The sequence below is a fragment of the Equus przewalskii genome, chromosome 29 (assembly GCF_037783145.1).
Source record: "Equus przewalskii isolate Varuska chromosome 29, EquPr2, whole genome shotgun sequence".
Taxonomy (NCBI): Eukaryota; Metazoa; Chordata; class Mammalia; order Perissodactyla; family Equidae; genus Equus; species Equus przewalskii.
The window spans coordinates 42,917,294-42,935,659 of NC_091859.1; the positions used below are offsets into that span (position 1 = coordinate 42,917,294).

The window sequence follows — 18,366 nt, forward strand, 5'->3', positions numbered from 1 at the left end:
GGCTCGGCGCAGTGTATAAAACATACTACTTCTTGTATGCAACGAAAAAATATTCTTTAAAATTAAGGGAAATAGAGGAGAAACCCAGTGCCAGGGTGGGAGAGCCTCTGAGCTGGGCTCTGCAGGAATGTCTGTGGAAGGTGGAGAGAGGAGTACAGAGACCACTCAGGCCCAGTGAGGGCCCAGTGAGGGCCCAGCAGAGGCACAGGACCCACAGGTGGAAGCCAGACACTGGGTGACAGGCGCCCACCTGGTCAGGTCTATGAACACAGAAGTGGGTAACGGAGCCTTGGCCTCACTACATAGAGAACGGGTGGGGAAGCGGGGCACGGCCGAGGGAAGGGAGAAGGCATAGGATCAGGGGGGGTGTGTGTGTGTGTGCGCTTGTGGTGTGTGTGCAGAGTATGTGTAGTGTGTGGTGTATGTCTGTGGGGGGTGTGTGTGTGTGTGTGGTGCATGGGTGGTGTGTGTGGTGTATGCATGGTGTGCGGTATGTGTGCACACGTGTGTTGTGATGGTCCAGGCAGGTCTGGGAGAGAAGGGCAGGGCTGGAACCAGAGAGATGCTGACATGAACCAGTTCCTGCGCCTGCCAAGAATTTGCCCTGGACGCTGCTCCCAGATAGGGGGAAGAGAGAGGCCTAGGCCTGCGGGGAGAGGGAGCACAGCCGGGCCGAGACCCTCAGGCCTGGAGGGAAAAGACGAATAAATATTTGATGACTTAAGTTTTTCAATAAATAAAGAGACAATTGCCTTCTAGTCCTAAGAAACAGCTAAGGGCTTCGAACTAGAAAAACTAGAATTTCCAGAGGCCGCGAGGGTAGGACTCGGGCATGAAGCATCTTTGCACTTGAGGCCTGAAGTTTAGGCAGAATTAAAGACACGCGTGGCCCGCAGAGAACGGGGTGTCCGGAGGGAGCGTAGCGCCGGGAGACGCGGACACGGACAATTCAGAGTCGGTCCTCAGACACAAACACACCGACCTGAAGACAACCCCAGGCCCTCCGTCCTCACTGGACGTGAGGATACAGAGAGGGGTCCGGCATCCTAACAAGAAGACAGGATCCAACAGCCTGACTCCCATCAGCAGCTTCATGACCCGAGGAAGCACAAAGGGCAGGGTACACTGCAGGGTCTGAAAAAGGGAGGGTGCGTCACAAATAATTAGACACTGTGAAAATTCGCCCACCCATCCTTCCATCCACCCAGGGCAACAGCACCCACTTCACCAAATCCCCCACAGCACCGAGGCCGGGGACAGAGGTTTCCAGAGCAAGCTCCTGACCAGTGCCTCAGTTTCCCCGGCTAGAAATCCCTCCCTGAAGGCAGGATTTCTGTTCTTTGCCCTGGAGCCGTCCCCAGCACCTAGGAGGCTGGTATCACGGTGAAATGAGCTAATTCTGTGAAGCTCTGAGCTGAGCACCCGGCATGGGGTGCTCTATTCTGACTCCCCGTTATTAACTGACTTCCTGAGACGGAGGCCTCCCCTGTCCAGCCCTGGCCCCTACAGCCCCTCTCCCCTGCCCCAGCTCTCTTCCAACCTTCCAACCTCTCAGTTCTGCTTCCATCACCTCCTATGGCCCCTCCCAAGTTTCAAACTTGTTTGATGGTCTCACCTCCTGGTGACCGGCTCTGCCCCGGAGCCCTCACCCCCATGGGGCCAGCAGCCAGGAGAGGCCTCTGCAAAGACCCTGACCCCCAACTCACCCCCCCTGACGCCCCACCAGGAGGGAGGGGAAGCCGGAAGTCCACACCACCTGTCCCAGGTGGGGCCTTCTTGGGATGAGTTCATTATTGTCTTCGAAGTAAATTCCGAGAGCCCCAGACACACCCATTTTTAAAAATACAAATAAAAAATGCATTCCGGCAGCAAAGAATAACAACCAGCTTACGCACGGCTTCGGTTTCCTTACAGGAGTCACCCACACACTGGAGGGGAGGAACCGGGTGAACCTGAATCGTCGGTGTGCATTTTAAACTCCTGGGGCTTCAAGCAGGATCCCAGCCCTTGGCCCGCCAGTCCCGGCCCGGAGCCACAGCTGGGGACCCCTCCTTTCAGAAAACGGTTGTCCTCCCCACCCTCCCTCTCCTCACACCCATCATTGGGAGGGGGCGGGGGGGGGTGGGGAGAAAGGAACCAACCCTGAAGTGTGCTACACGGTGGCCCTATAAGGCATGCCCAGGCTCTAATTCCCCGAACCTGGGAATATCAGCTCAGACGGCAAGAGAGAAGATCGCCTCATGTGAGGATCTTGAGATGAGAAGACCCTCGTTATCGGGGTGGGCCCTCTGTAATCATACATGTCCTCACGAGGGAAGGGCAGGCAGAGTTTAGAGACAAGAGGAGGCCACGTGAGGACAGAGGCACAGATTGATGGGGCCACAAGCCAAGAACGCCAGAGGCCACCAGAGGCTGGAAGAGACAAGAAGGACCCTCCCCTGAAGCCGTCAGAGAGAGCGCGACCCTGCCGGCAGCTTGACGTCAGAATTCTGGTCTCTAATTCTCTAGAACAGAGAATTAACTTCTATCGTGGTAAGCCCCTGGTTTGTGGTCATTTATTACAGCAGTCAGGAAACGGCCACAAATCCTAAACACACCGAGGGAACCAGCCAGATTCAGCAGAAATCTTCTGGGGACAGTCCCCCAGAGAAAGCAGTGCCCCTTAAACCTCTCAGCATCTCTCGAGCCTCAGTGGACCCGGAGCCACTGGAGAGAAAGCGCCCTCTTGTCCCCGAGGCCTGTGGGGTGCCCCAGCTGGCAGCAGCTGAGGACCCAGGAGGTGCCAAATGAACACAACACAGGTGGATTTCAAGAGTCTTGGCTGCCAGACTGGGGCGGGAGGAGGCCAACCAGAGGGGGCCCTGGACATGTGCACATGAGATGTCTGGGGCACTGGGGGAGGGTCAGCTGAGCTGACCACCAGGACCTGACGCCCAGAACCCCAGCTCGACTCCCTCAACAAGACGCTTCCAGCCCCCTAAAAGCAAAGGCAGGGTCTTCCTGAGCCAGGGGACGGGCGGGGTCATGGGTTCAGAAGGATATTGGATATTGGGTTCAGGAGGCTCCAGGACCCTGGATGAGGCAGAACCTGGAGGAGGGTCCTGACCTGGGCAGCCTGGGCCCCAGCCAATGTGCCCTGGGTGCTGATGGGACGCAGCCTTCACATTGCCCTGGGGCCCGAACCCACACTGAGAAGCCAGAGTCCCAACATGGGGTCGTCCAGGGCTCCCGTGTGCCCTTCTGGGCTCCTGCAGCTGCCACTCTCCAGGGACCATGGGGGGGGGGGCTACACAGCCTGAGAACAGCCTTGTCAAGAGGCCCCCAGCTTTAGGAGAGGTCCCCCGGGGAGCCCCTGGGATGGCCAGCCTCTCGGCCAGGACGTCCGTCCTACCTATCTCAAGAACCAGCTCCAGGAGGACATCTCGGACATAGGACCATGATTTAGTTCTAAGGACACAGGGACATCAGAGGGAGGGAGCGAGGGCGGGCCTGGGAAAGTCTCCTAGAGAGAGGGGATGGGCAGGTGGGGATGGGCCAGCCCTGCACCCTGGGGGAAAGGGAGGCACAGGGCTCGGCCCCTGCTGGTGGGCATGGCACTAAGGGGTGGGTGAGGGAGGGAGGGAGGGAGGGAGGCTGAGGGTCTGGGCATGCTCCTGCTGACCGTGCGGAAGACGACCTATGGGTGGAAGGTAAACCTGGTAGCTGTGTGCAGCGGGGCTGGAAAGGCGGCCCCACTCCTTTATCAGTTCGTAGGGAAACCGCGCCAACTCTCAAACAGCAACGTGTCCAAACTCAGCTGGAATGCTAACTAAAGCCTTAATCACCCATGCAAACAGCAGCTCAGCACCCCCCACCGATGGCTCGAATTCCTCTTCCTGCGTGGTGCTGGGAGGAGAGAGAGTTCCTTGGGACAGATCAATGTCCAGAAAAAAGAGCACCTATTCACCCAGAGTCAGGAGAACAGCCAGAGTGCCCTCCTTAACACAAACTCCCTCCCTCCAGCTGTGCGTGGCCAGCTCTATGGAGCAAGCCTTGCCTCGCCTCATTACCCTGGCCCCGCAGGCCCCCCACCCCGGGAGTGTGACAGAGAGATGTCTGTCTGTCTGCACCAGGGAAAGCTCAGGAGGGGGCAACGGGCAGTGGGTGCGAGCAGAGAATACTCTCCCTGGGGAAGTTTGGGGCTGTCACTCTCGGGCCAGGGGCTCAAACTGGACTCCCAGCAATGCCCGATGGCCCGCCACGCTGTGCCTCCAGAGAAACGGTGGGGGACAGCCAGCCCCCACCACGGTGCCGATGGCAAAGGCCTCGCTTACTCATCTTCCCACAAATATTTACGAGTGCCAAGTGGTGCCAGACACTGGTGGGAGCCGGGAGTGTGGTCAGCAGAATGAGGAAGCCCCCAAGGACATCCATGTCCCACACCCCGAAGCGTGAGGATGTGACCTCACATTGCCAGAGGGACTTCGCAGGGGTGTTCAATTAGGGATCCTGAGACAGGGAGCTTGTCCTGGATGACTGGGGGCCTGAGGTGATGACAAGGGTCCTCAAGAGGCACAGGGGAGCATGAGGGTCAGCAGTGGGAGCTGTGAGGACAGAGCAGAGGCTGGAGTGAGGTGAGGCCGGGCCATGAGCCAAGCAGTGCAGGCGGCCTCTGAGGCTGGAAAAGGAGAGAGTCCCCCAGAGCCTCCAGAAGGGACTTAGAAGAAATGTGTACTGTTTCAGCCACTCGTCTGTGGCACTTTGTCACAGCAGCCGCAGGACACCAGCTGACGGGTGAACGGGGAAGCCCAGTCCTTGCTGTCACGGAGCCCACATTCTGGCTGTTTCTGCAGAAGCAGCTGCTCTCCACAGGCACACGCCCCGGACGCCCACAGCCTGCACTGCGGGGACCCAGCAGGACCCAGCCAGGAGCCCCATCCTGGCATGGTGTGACATCACAGGGAGGTCCTGACTGCATGTGGCACGTCCTTGGGTCACTTAACCGGCCACAGTCAGACATCTCAGTGTATGCTTTTGCTCCTTGCTGACGCAGGCCCTGCACCCAGCTATCCCAACCTCCAAGAAGCTGGCTGGGTGGGACGTGGGGAACTTCCATGCTCTTGTGTTCAGAAGTCTAAAGGCAAATAAACCACAGAAGCCTGTCCCCTGCCCAGGAGCACCCTCTGGTTCAGCAGAAGCTCCACAAGCATGTTGACAAGAAGTGGTCACCACCACCGACCACCGGAAGCCCTGAAGCAAGTGGAATTGCGTCCTCCCAGATCACACGCTCAAGTTCTGACCTCTGGTACCTGTGAATGCCACCTTATTGGGAAATAGGTCCTGGGGTCAAGTTAAAATGAGATTATACTGGATTACGGTGGGTCCTAAACCAATGACGAGTGTCCTTATAAAAAGAGGGGAATTTGGACAAAGGCACAATATACACAGGGAGAAGGCAGTCAGAGGACAGAAGCAGAGACTGGAGGGGCACATCTATGAGCCAAGGAACACCTGAGGCCTCCGAAACCCAGGAGAGGCAGGAAGGGTGGTCCGCTGGAGCCTCCCGGGGGAAAGCGAGCTTGTTGACACCGAGATCTTGGACTTCTGGCTCCAGAACTGTGGGAGAAACTGTTTCTGTTGTTTGAAGCTACCCAGTTTGTGGTCTGTTGTCACAGAAGCCCCGAGGAGGAACGCAGGTCTATCTGAGGATCATCCTTGTCCCCAGCGGCCGGCTGTGCACACACACGCTGACCATGGGAGGAGGACGCTAATTCTGTCCGTCAAAAGCCCCAGCATTTGGGGCAAAGAATTTCATGGAAGAGGACAGGGGATACCTAGTTAAATTTATCCACACCGAGATCTCTCAGTATATGATTTTAATGGAAAATGAAGACACCCAGAAGCAATAATGCCCTGGCTTCACGATAATGTACCAGAGAAAGGTTGGAATCTGTAGAAAGAGCTAAATGGAAAGACTTGGAAAGGTGCTAAAGGGAGAAAAACTTGAAGTAATCCTGAATATCTGAAAAGTACAATTTCCTAAGAAAGGATTCTGTTTCTGCTTTCTTTGAGATTTTAATTATAGGCTAGGTAATGATTTTTATTTCAGATGATAATTAACTCTCTGGTTTAAGGACTAAATTCAACTTGACGAGGAATATTCCGAAGTGGGGCTTTAATCCCGTAAATTGAAGGAGGTGCTGGCAAACCTGACTTCTCCATGTATTAGGGGAACGTCACCCGGCAGCGTGAGAGCGCGGCTCAGAACGCGCGCAGCGTTTCCAGTCTGACGGAGGCATAGGGCTTTTGGCTCGGGACCGTTTATTTAGTATATTAGTGTATCACAGGATGATGGAAACACCATTACTCTGGCAGAAGAATTCAAGACAAAACGTAGAGTTGGAGTAATGAGTGTGTTTTATAACAGAATCAGAGAAGAGCCAGAATTGATTTTAAACTTTCTCCCACGAACAGAAAAGATGATTAGATTTTTACACTAAAAGTTTCCCTGGCCTTGAACCTACACAGAATGTCCTGACCATGAGGAGCTCATCATGGGGGACGGACAGTCAGGGCCCCCAGCCCTGGGGACCCCGGTCACCATGGGGACAGTCAGCATGCCAGGAAGGCCCTTGCCCAGGACAACTGTCATGTCCCACCCCGGGGTAGTTACACCAACTCAAGCACAGCATCCTAAGAGGCCACTGCCCCACTGACTCCCAAACCAGGCTGAATCCCGCCTGAGGAGCATCCGTTGCGATGCAGCGTCCAGCAGCGTGGGCACCTGGAGCCTGGGGGCAGCTGCGTGCACAGAGGCGGGACTGTTCACTGAGACACCCTCTGAATCCAGACAAGCGGCCCAGGGGCCTAAAAACAGGGGCTGAAGAAGAAACAGGACCCTAACAAAGGAGACTTGGCTGGAGCCACCCAGGATGGGCGCCCAGACGGCCTTTGTCCAGGCGAGGCCACCGCCAGCCTTCCCCCGCAACACGCAGAGTGCAGCGGTACAAGGAGACTCCCTCCTGGGTGACATCAAAGCTACCGCCTCCTCAGGAATGTTCCCGGTGGGCAGACGTGACTCTGAGATGATAAATCACCTTGCATGCTCCACAGCGAGAAGATATATGTACACGAGAGTGGGGCAGAGCCTTCTCGGGCACACTGGGGAGCGGGAGCGTGCAGGAGCACATATTGTGCGGCAGGAACAGGACCAGACGAGCTGGGGCTCGGCCAGCGCTCACACCAGCAGGACAGAGTCACCCACACGCCGGCGTCCCCCAGGACGGGACAAAGGAGACGGGAGGAGAGTCCTGTCCCTCCGGCTCAGTGACAAAAGCAGTGAAGGTGCTACTGTGAGCCCAACATGGCAGGAGTCGCATCCCTGCGACATCTTCTGGGGCCTGTGTGGAGGAGTGAGCCAGTTAACCCCTGATCCCCTCGGCCCTGCACGAGTATTTATTATGTGCCTACTGTATGTCTGGCACTGTACTAATAGACAGATGACACTGGACGTCCACTGCAGAAAGGAGGGAGCAGACAGCACCAAGCAGACACGAATTCCAGCCTCCGACCACCGCCACGGGGGAGGGGACCGTGGTGAGGATGGAGGAATGGGGACAGGGAGGTGACATTCGGGGAATGCCTGGGGGAAAGGGCACTCCAGGTGCAAGGGGCCACAGCAAGAGGAGCCTGGCATGCTTCTAGAAGGTGAGAAAAGGACAGTCAGACCAGGCGAGGCTGGATCCCTGAGACGCTGCACTAGGGCAGTGGGACGGGGGAGGGTTAGTGGGATGGGATCCTGTGCATTTTAACTGGACGCTCGGGGTCTCCCTGAAGAGCAGATCACAGGGGCAGGAGGAGCAGGCGGGAGAGGTCAGGAGGCTCTGCCGAGGTGATGACAGCGTGCTGAGCAGTGGAGAGGAGGCTGGAGCATGAAGGCAGACCCGTCAGGATTGGGTGACGGATCAAACGCGGGGGGTGAGGGCATCTACTGTGAGCCCTGAAGGGGCTGAAATGAGGAGCCCAGGGAGGGGGGACAGGAGTTGGGGGGGGGCGTGTATCCAGAACCGGTGCTGGCCCGGGCCCCCACCCAGCTCTGCACCTCGGTGTTCCTAAAACTGGATGACAACGTCCCCACCTCGTGGGCTCGCAGACGTGGGGGAAGGGCCCGCAGCAGAGCCGAGGACAACGGTGCCCTCAGTTCCCCTCAGCGAGCGATGCCAGGTCGGTGAGGAACGCGAGATTAGACGGTTTAATCAGGGAGAGGGTGAACCAAGAGGCCAGGATCTGGAACCGTGTCCTAAGGCCTCCCTGGATTTAAGGAGGTCCAGTGTCTTGCCGGGAAGGAGCAGTTTCTTGCCAACCCCTCGGGCAACAGGCTGACCGCAGAGTGAAACTCTCTTCCTGGGGCCACTGGCCTGCTCAGCAACACCGCTCTTTGTTGCCCATCACACCTCACTTTGAGACTTTAGTGCCCTGCACACAGAAGGCACTTTTAAAAGGTGCCTGTGAAATAAATGAAGACAAAGGACCAGTAAACAGGGACACCGAGCCATTCCTCCCTGGGGAGTTCACAGGGCAGATGAATCTGAGCTTGGAAGCCAGGACACCAGGTTTGAATCCTGACTCACCCCTCGCAGCCGGTGGGCAGCCAGGCTCCTTCTCCTCCTCCACGGACGTGGGGGCAGGACGGCTCTCTGTGGGCCCGTCCCGTGGGCTGTAGGATGCTGAGCAGCATCCCTGGGCTCCACCCACTAGCACCACACCCCCAGCTGTGACAACAAAAATGTCCTCGGGTCCTCAGATATTGTCGGATGTCGTGAGGGGCAGAATCACCCCCCTCAGCGAGAACCACTGGGCTGGAGACCCCGATGTTCCATACCTCAGTCTCGCCACTTACAAAATGGGGCCACAGAGCTGCTGTGAGGATTACTGAGATGACACACGTAGAATCATCTAGAATAGTACAGCACATTGACGTGCCCGATAAATATTAGCTGCAAATCGCTGTTATCCTAAGGGACGTGGAAATAAGTGAACCACACCCAACATGAGAGCGGAGAAACCAGCACGTGAACATGGCGCTCAAGCAAGACAGAGAGATGCCATCTGAGGAAGTCAGAAACTTTCTAGAACCTTCTCAGAGCAGGGGGCAGCCACTGAGCTGGATTCTGAGGGAGGGAATGACAGAGGGACAGCAGGTACGGAAGTGGGGAGACAGGAAGAATGGGCCCGCATCCTTGAGGAATTTAACAGAAACCAAAACCACGCAGTTTACAAACTGTAAAACTGAGGGGCCGAGAGCTGGGGGAAACGGGGTGCGTGTTTGTCACAAAGCGGTTGTTCAGTAACGTCTACTGAGTTGAGAAAGAAATTGGGACAGCATCCGACACGCCTCCACAAGGTCAGCACCTCCAGTGTCCCCATCCCTCCTGGGTGGGGTCGGCTGCAGCCCCAACCACGGCCCCAGCACAGAGCCTTATTTGCACGGACACGTGGTGACAAGGGTGACGGCCTTCTCCCTACGAGGACCAGGGACCCCTCGTCTTCTGGAGCCTCGATACTCCACTAAGGCCCAAGTGGACTTAAGAAACACAGGAGTATTTTTTCCAGCATTGAATTCACTGAGCTTTTCCTGAAATTAACTGATAGCCTCCTTCCCCTCGCTCGTCTCCTGTCCCGCAACACAGGAAGCCGGGGTCTTCCAGGGGCCTCGGCCGCCTCCGACTTCCCAACCGCGAGGCCGGGGCTCGGCTTACCAGGGAGCAAGTAATAAAACCCTGGCGACGACAGCGCTGCTTTCACCGCGAATAAATGAGCTCAATTACCTCCGAGCCAAAGAGCACCGGCTTCAAAGGAAAAGAGGGAAGAAAGAGAGGGAGGAGGGCCGGGCAAAAGTAATCAGTCTGAATCAGTCCCATCTCAAGGGAAATTCGTATGATAATCTTGGTCCCAAAGACATTCAAATTAGTCCCATGCCACTCACGACATTTCAGTGCGTCTTCTGGTGATGACATACCGGGCCATTCCCCGGTCATTATTTTTCTAGAAACGACTCTAGTGATGAAAATGAAATTTGAGAACTTTGCAAGTTTTCAACAGGTCAATCGCTCTTTGGAGAGGATCCAGGGGTCCACAGGTCTCTAGTGGCCTCGGTTTCCCCTGCCCACATGTGGCCCCAAGCTTATATCCTGGATCTCTCCAATGCAGGCCTGCTGCTGCGTCCTCGAGGCGGAGCTGGTCTCCTCACCCGCGTGAGACCCCACCCAAGGCTTCCGACTGTCTTCAGGACAAAGCCGCCAGAGCCTGGGGGTGTGAGGGGCTCTCCCCAAGAGGTCCCTGCCGCCATGTGTCTCAACCAGCACAGATAACCTTGGGAGGCCCACCCGATTGGGCAGGCGCAGGTCTGATGTGTGCACTGGCCCGGCATACAGCAGGCACTCAATGCTTGTGGCGAGAGCAAATGACCATATACAGGCTGACCCCCTGGAGTACACCAGGCCCTTTCCTGGGGGCCTGGGGACACAGCACATCAGAGGAGGCCACGACAGCAGCTCAGTGGTGTGAAGTGGGAAGGAGAGGAAGGGGCGTCCCACTGCCTGCTTCTCGAAGCTCCCAGGGTACACAGCTCCACTAGGACTCAGAGTGGGGCTGGGGGAGGGGAGCCCGGGCCAGGTCTCCTCGGCACACCCGGAGCCCCCACCCCAACGACCCAGGGTGGGCTTCGCAGGCCGGGGGTCTCCTTTGCCTTCCTCCCGCCACTCCAAGCCCCAGGACAGCCAGGAATTGAAGACTAACACTCAGTAAGACAGCAGGAAGAGACCTCTGGACCCGACGGGAAGGACGGCCAGCCAGCCAGCCACAGACAGGCGGGGGAGGGGAGAACACGGGCAGGCAATCAAGCGCCCTCTCACCGCGGGGCTGCACCGCCTGACTGGAAGCAGGCTGGGGCGCACATGGGCCAGCGGGGCGCACCCCACCTCCTCAGCTGCCAGGGCCCTCTCCAGGGGCCTCTCCTCCTCTCCTGATGCCAAGCACCAGGCACAGCTGCCTTCCTCTCCCTGCGTGACCAGGTTTACTCTCTCTTCCTGCTCGATAAATACCTGCTAACACCCTAAACCCCAGTCCTAAGCTCGATCAACCTGCGCTGTCCCACAGAGCAGAGGACGACTGCTCAGGTGTTTACATTAAACACGCTAACCGGGGACACATGGAAGCATCCCGGCGCTACCTCCGGTACGAACCAAGTCCCGCCTAATCCCCAGACAGCTTCCCCAAAAGACAGGCGGTTCACACTCGGGGCCGTCGTAAACAGGATTTTCACAGGGGCCACCACATTATCTAACAGGAGACAGGAGACCAAAGCAGAACGTGCGTTTCTGTGCGGCTCTCGGCGGGCTGTTCATTTTCAGAAACAGCTGTGAGCCGCCTTCGGAGCCATTCCTCTGGGACTAGTCAGGATGTCTCGGCGTGAGTGCGTCTTCAAGGCGGAGAACATGAGCGATCTCTACAGCGACGACAAGGCACGAAGGAACGAACCTCTTCCCAGACCCAAAGGATTAATGGCTCACGACTTCTCTCCCAGGTACATGGTTTTACAACAACCAATTAAACTTGAAATCCGGAATGAAGTACTTTAAATTTAAAGCCACTTAAAAGGAGGACATACCATTTCATGCACGTCGATTTTTTCAGGTGGCTCTCCCACTATAATCTTCCTCCTAATGTTCTCATAAAGAGGTGACAAGTCCCACGGGGTCAATAGAGACCTCGGAGCTGCCTGCCTGCTGGCTACGAAGATGCCACTTGTGAAATCATTTCAGGCTCCCGGGGCTGACACCCAGGCCCAGCGTCTGTCCTTTGACCATTTCCCTCAGTAGGGACATGGACAGAGGAAGCCACCGGAAACCCTCTGACGTGAGAACTGGGAGCCTCGTGCAAAGCCACAGTGACCGGGCCTCCCCACCGCCCGCGCCCACCCCGGGGCCCAGGGGAGCGACACCTACCCGTGAAGTCCTCCAGACATTCGCAGGTGTAGCCGCCCTCGCGGCTGCGGCACCGGCCGTTGGCGCCGCAGGGGCTGGAGTAGCACAGGTCGATCTCGGTCTCGCAGTAGTCACCCGTGAAGCCCGGCGGGCAGCGGCACCGCAGGCCGTTGATGGGGTGGATGGGCCGGAAGAGCACGGTGGTGGAGCTGATGAAGGGCGCCGAGCTGTCGAACTTGAGCACCGACACACACTTCATGTAGTTCTCGCACGGCTCGCGCAGGCAAATGTTGTCGTCGAAGGGCAGCACGCGCTGCGTGGAGACGGCGGTCAGCAGCGTCCGGTTCAGGTAGATCTGCTCCTGCAGGTCCTCCGAGGGGAAGAACTTGCCGCGGACGCCGCCAGGCAGCAGGGCCGAGAAGGTCACGTTCAGGATGTTGGAGCTGACGTCCGTGTCATTCTGGATGTTGAAGACAAAGACGTCGTCCTTGGTGGTGGACAGCACCGTGGCCACCCCTTCCACAAAGAGGGACAGCAGTGGAGAGAGGAACTTCTCCTGCGACATGTTCTCCAGGCGGACGGTGATGCTGTTGGTCAGCATGTCGTCCGTGATGATGGTGACCCGCAGAGTGCAGAGCGCCACGACGCTGTGGATGCCATCTGTGACACACAAGGAGGGTGGGGTCACTCGGATGACTGCCCATGGGAGTCCCGGTCCCACCCGGGTACAGCATCCCCACTTCCCATGTTGGCCCCACCTGTGACCACCACCTTGAGCCCCACTTCTCAGCCCCCTCCACACCTGGTTTCCAAAACACAGCTCCCATCATGTCTGTCTCGCTCAGAAGTCCCTGGTGGACCCCTAACCTCTCAGCAGGACATCCCACGACCACCACGATCTAGCCCCTCGATGCCCCAGAGACCCCTTGCCTCACATGCTTCGCTGCAGACACATAGGGACACTGAGAGCCCATTTTACCACCTCTGTACCTGTTCAGGCCCCAGGAGACCCACCCCGATCCCACCCATCCCCCCGCCCAGTTCAGACCCCACAGTTGTCCAGGATGGTCCCGCCCAGGTGTGGCCTTAGTCTATGCTGTGTTGACGGCTTCTCTTCCCTTAAGCTGTGACTGATTCATCTCTACATGCCCAGCACACAGGGACACTCAGCAAATGCTGCTCTAGAAAGACACACACGAGATGACGCTGCAGCTTAGCCAACACAAATGAGCAAATCATGAAACGAAGGACTTAGGATTTTGAGACCAAAAAGGGTGGAATACTTTGGTTATAAAGATGAGCACACCATCAGTTCTGAGCCCAGAATCAGGATCTTTCAAGGGCTGGCCCCAGGGGTTCTCCCCAGGACGGCCATGGGCAGCAGCACCAGCCTCCCCGGCATCCGTGACAGGTGCAGCCACCCCAGCCAGGGGGCCTGCACCTGCCTCCCAGGCCCTGCCTCGAATGTGCTATGGGACCCAAGAGAAACCTGACAGTTTACATCCTTCTGGCTTGGCTCAGATTCTGTGTCCCCACGGCTCTGATGGATCCTGCCCCTCTGCTCCTCCTGCCCGGGCTCCCTGCCTGTGGCCCCCCACAAGCGCACCCCCCAGTTTCCATGGGGCACAGAGCCAACTGTGTAAGCCAGTGACCCCCCTCAATCCTGTGAGCCCCTAGTGGGTGAAGATCTCTCCTTCCCCTCTTCAACCGACAGCCTGGCGGGTGCCCACCCAAGAAAGCAGGAGCCATGGGGGCACCCCTTCCCGCTTGCTTCTGGGAAGCTGCAGAAGATGCAAGAAAGCCTGGGACCACTGAGAGGATGCAGTCAGGTGACAAAACCCAGAGGCCACCTTGTCGTCACTCTGGCCCAGCAAAGTCCCCACCAAGACTCAAGGCTTACAGGGAGCCCTTAAAATAATGGGGAGCAGAAGCATCAAAGATTCCACACCCTGGCACTGTTTTTCTCAGGCACTTGGGAGCCACAAGCCACTTTGGGAGGGACCATGAGTCACATAACTTGTGCAAACAACGGAGAAGCATAACTGCTCCAGAAGTCACAACACATTTGGGTGCTCTATTTAACTATCACAGCAAACCCGAGATCAGAGAGATTCTGAGAAAACCAGCATCACCCCACTTAATAGCTGGAGGGAGGCCCCGGCTGCCGCTCCAATAATAACACCCACGGCTTAGGAAGTCAGGCCCCTAGCGCGCTGCTACTGTTCCACCCAGTCCTCGTGATAACCTGGCAGGGCAAATTTAGAAAGTGAAAATAATATTTGTATAAGCTTGCTGTGGGGAGGGCACCTCTAAGGCTGGCACAAAACCCAGTGGCCTGCCAGGTAAGGGCTGGGTTCTGTCTACAGCTTCTGTGAGCAGAAAGCTGACGGCCCAGACCACACCTGCAGCTCATTGAACAAAGGGCCAGTGGTAATCACTAATAAATAACGAGGAAAAACAAATTAAGGAAAAGAAAATGGCAGAGCGTGTTGTGGCAGACAGCCTCAAGGATGGCACCACCCCCTCCGTCCCTCCCTATACACAGGCCACTGCCCAGCAAGAGTGAACACTGATTCCCCTCCCCTGGGATGGGCTGGACTTGGAAGTCCCTCAGTTTCCCTCCACCATAGTCCTCACACTGCAGCCACAGCAGTTGTTCTAAATTGCCCATCTCATCTTGCTACTCCCTTGGGACCCCCAATGGCACCCAGAATAAAACCCACGCCGCTTACCTCATCTTATGGTCCTACCTGATTTGTCCCTATCACCCTCCCCTCTCATCATAGCGACACGTCCCTATCACCCTGGCTCCCTCTTCCTGCCCCAGGGCCTTTGCACACCTTGTCTTCTGCCTGGAGAACTGCTCTCATCACCCATCCAGATCTCAGTTGAATGTCCCGCATCCGAGGGGCCTTCCTCACCCCCCAACCATGTTCTGCCACATCCCTACTCCTACTGCACAGGAGCAGCCACAGCCTGATTTTATTACTATTTGTTCATCTCTGTCTCTCCCTCTGTGAGCCCACGAGGACTGAGAACCTGTAGGTCTTGTTCCTGCAGTACCTGTTGCGTCTAGAACAGTTCTTGGCTCTCAGAAGCTGCTGGATAAACATTCATGGGAGAGAGGGAGGGAGGCAGGGAAGAATGAAGATTTCCAGTGGCACCTCTTTAACCCCAAGATTGACATTTGGTCAAACACCATCAGAGACTCCAATTTTCCAAGTAAGTTATTTTTTTTGTGGATGTCTCTATCTTTTTGTTGTTGGTTTTCTTTTTTTTTTTTTTTTGCAAAGGCTCAATATAACAATATGGAACATAGGATATTGTTGGTTTGTTTCCTGGTGGCAGTTCTTATGAAACATCCTTTTAATCTTAAACCACACATAGATTTGTTCTGGCCCAGGACGCAAACGTCATGCTGATTTTAAGGTCAAAACTGAGCCCGTCTTGGGTGCTCTGGGCCATCCTGCCCACCTGCCCGGCTGGGATGGGGGCTCCAGCACTGGGATCTTCCCGCAGGCAGCCCAGGGGGCCACAGCACAGAGGAATGCCCAGGAACAAGGAGCCACGTTCCAGGTACAGACATCTTCACTTAGGGGCAAAATGACAACATGACCAGAAAAGAGCATTAAATATTAACTAACATCGAGTGTGCTGGAAAACAAAATATGCACCCTACTATTAATCTACATTAATTTCTTTCAAGACCATGGACCCCCCTGGACACCCCAGGTCCTGGGAGACAATGAACTTACTTTGTACTCAAGTCGTTTGGCCTGGATTTCTGAGCCTCCACAGGCACAAACCTGACCGCCCCCACACAGGGGGCCCCTAAATAAAGAACGGGTGTCCCAACCACGGAGCCACCCAGAACGGTGACACACACCTCCACTGTTGTTGGAACAGACAGGACAACACGATGTTAGGGGAAAAAAGTGAGACCTTTTCACACAAACAAAAAAATATGTTTGTACACAAGTCCAGAGAGCCATTGGCCGGGACGGCAAAACATCCAGTGTCTACAGTGGCTGTGTCTGGGTCGCTGAATTTGTTTTTAAATAAACTTATTTTAGAACAGTTTTAGGTTTGTAGAAAAAATGCAAAGAGAGTGCAGAGACCTGCAGATATCTCCGCACGGCCAGTGTTAGCATGCTAGTGTGATAACATTTGTTACAATTAATGTAACAACATGGATACATTGTTAACTGAAGTCCGCTGTCTTCAGATTACCTTAGCTTTTACCTACTGTCCTTTCTCTGGCCCAGGACCCTGTCCAGGAGCCCATATGACATCTAGTCGTCACGTCCCCTCAGCTCCCCGAGGCCGGGACAGTTCCTCAGACTCTCCTTGTTTTTCACGCTGATATTCGGGGTTTTTTTTACTTTCTCCTCTATACTTTCCTATATTGTTCTATTCTTCTGTGTGAGCACACACTAAGTTTATCAGTTAAAAGCCTATTTTTATTTTGGAAAACACAGAGCTTGCCCAGGGCTCTCCCCAGACTGCATTCCAGGCGTTTCTTCCGTGGCTGTAACCAATGGTGCTGGAACCAGCAACTCCAAGCCAGCCTTGCAGAGCCCCACAAGTGCAATTTCTACGGCTTTCCTCAGGAAAGATAAGTCACCTCCATGTCCCCAAGCCACAGTGGGAAAGAGAACAGATGGCAGAGCTCGCGGCTGGAGGATGCTCACTGGCAGGTGCCTCGCCCACAACCCCAGACGATGCACAGGAAGAGCTCCGCAGGTCTTCACGGAGGGTGGGGCCTGTCCAGCCTTCCGACTTTGGTGAAAGTATAACCACTGTCCACGATCACGTCCCTCGTGGCGGGCCCACGCCTCGGACACTGCAGGGAGAGGTCACGCGATGGCCTCCAAGGAGCCAGTGGCGCTCAGAGGGCACAGGACAGAGCCGCATTTGTAGGACACGGTGCCTGGACAACCCCAGAGGCAGCGGGGAGGCGGTCTCCAAGGAGGAATGGAGTTTGTCCTGGGGCTGCCATAACAGAGCGCCACAGCCTGGGGGCCTGAGCGGCTTAAGCAACACAGCCTCTCAGCCTGTCCGAGAGCAGAGAGGCCAGCAGTTGGAGAGCAAGGCAGGGGCAGAGCTGGTTCCACCCAGAGGCCTTGGGGAAGAATCTCCTCCCTGGCTCTCCCCCAGGTGCTGGTGGCCGCTGGCAGTCCTTGGTGTTCCTTGGCTCGTCACTCCAATCTCTGACTCGTCATCACGCAGCCTTCTCCCCATGTGTGTCTGTGTTTCTCTTAAAAGGACACTGGCTGTTGGATTAGGGCCCACCCGAATCCAGGATGACCTCGTCTCAAAGCTGACCTTGGTCACATCTGAGCAGATCCAGTCTCCAGAAAACACCGCATTCTGAGGCTCCAGGCGGATTGGAACTCGGGGGGACACTAATCCACCTAGGACAGGCAAGACAGTTGTTGTGGGGAGACAGGGCCATAGAGGTGGGCAGAGGTCCTCCGACGCTCCAGCCTCGCGCACTCTGGGTGGCGCAGCTGGGGCTGGCTGCAGGAGAAATGTCCTCACGGCGTGGACTGGGCCTGTGGATAGACGGTGCTCACTGCTGCCCGTGGTGGCTTCATCCTAACACCTTCCCCGGTACTGCCCCTTCGGTCCTTGTCACAGCCCATGAGGGGCACCACTGCTGGTCCTTCACAGAGGAGGACAATAAGGCGCAAAGAGGCTGACCAAAGAACCCAGCCAAGGTCACTCAGGCAGCAAGCAGCAGGCCCAGAACGACCGGGTTCAAGACCCACCGACGGGAAATGGGGCGGACGGAGGGTCGGGAGGCTCGTGGTCCCGGCCTGGGAGGGTCTGCTGAGGACACGGAGGAGCAGAGGCTGACTTTTCACCTGGGGACTTGGAGACAACGCAGTGAGGCAGGACCCCTGGCAGCTGAGACACAGCTGGTGCCAGGAGGGAGCAGGAACACTGACCGTGAGTGTCTATCACCCCACCCCACGCACACCACGGTCTGGGGGAGGCACCCCGGCTCCTATCCCCGACACCCTGCCAGGCCTGGTTGGCACGGCCACAGTGCTGCGGTCAGGCGGCTATTTGCTGTCCAGCCGGTTTGAGACAAAGGCTGCACTCCTGTCACTTGTGCTGCCCTCTCCCGAGGCCTCACAAGGGGCAGGGAGTGCCTGCTCGGGCCCGAAGCCAGGGGACTTTGAAGTGGTTCCCTGCGTTCCTCCCTCCGTGGGGTGTGTTGTTGTTTTGAGGCCAAACTGAGGGCAGAAGACAGGTGCGAGGTTTTGATCTGCTATCTGGAGGGCGTCTGGCTTCCCTCCTTTCTGGGCAACAAAGGCCAAACCTAGAAGCCGCGTCTGGGGATCCGGGTTCGCTTCACAGGAACAAGGTGACGAGCGTTCGGGGGACAGCAGGGGCA

The 18,366-nt window shown here is 56.5% G+C and overlaps 1 protein-coding gene across 2 annotated transcripts in view; it reads right to left on the reverse strand.

Annotated features, from left to right (window-relative positions):
• Positions 1-18,366, reverse strand: part of CELSR1 (cadherin EGF LAG seven-pass G-type receptor 1) — a 148,447-nt gene that overhangs the window by 80,027 nt on the left and 50,054 nt on the right. For both annotated transcript variants that reach the window (XM_070599889.1, XM_070599888.1), the window contains exon 2: positions 11,985-12,623. In XM_070599889.1, coding sequence (XP_070455990.1) covers positions 11,985-12,623 — 639 coding nt within the window. The remainder of the gene's footprint in view (positions 1-11,984; positions 12,624-18,366) is intronic.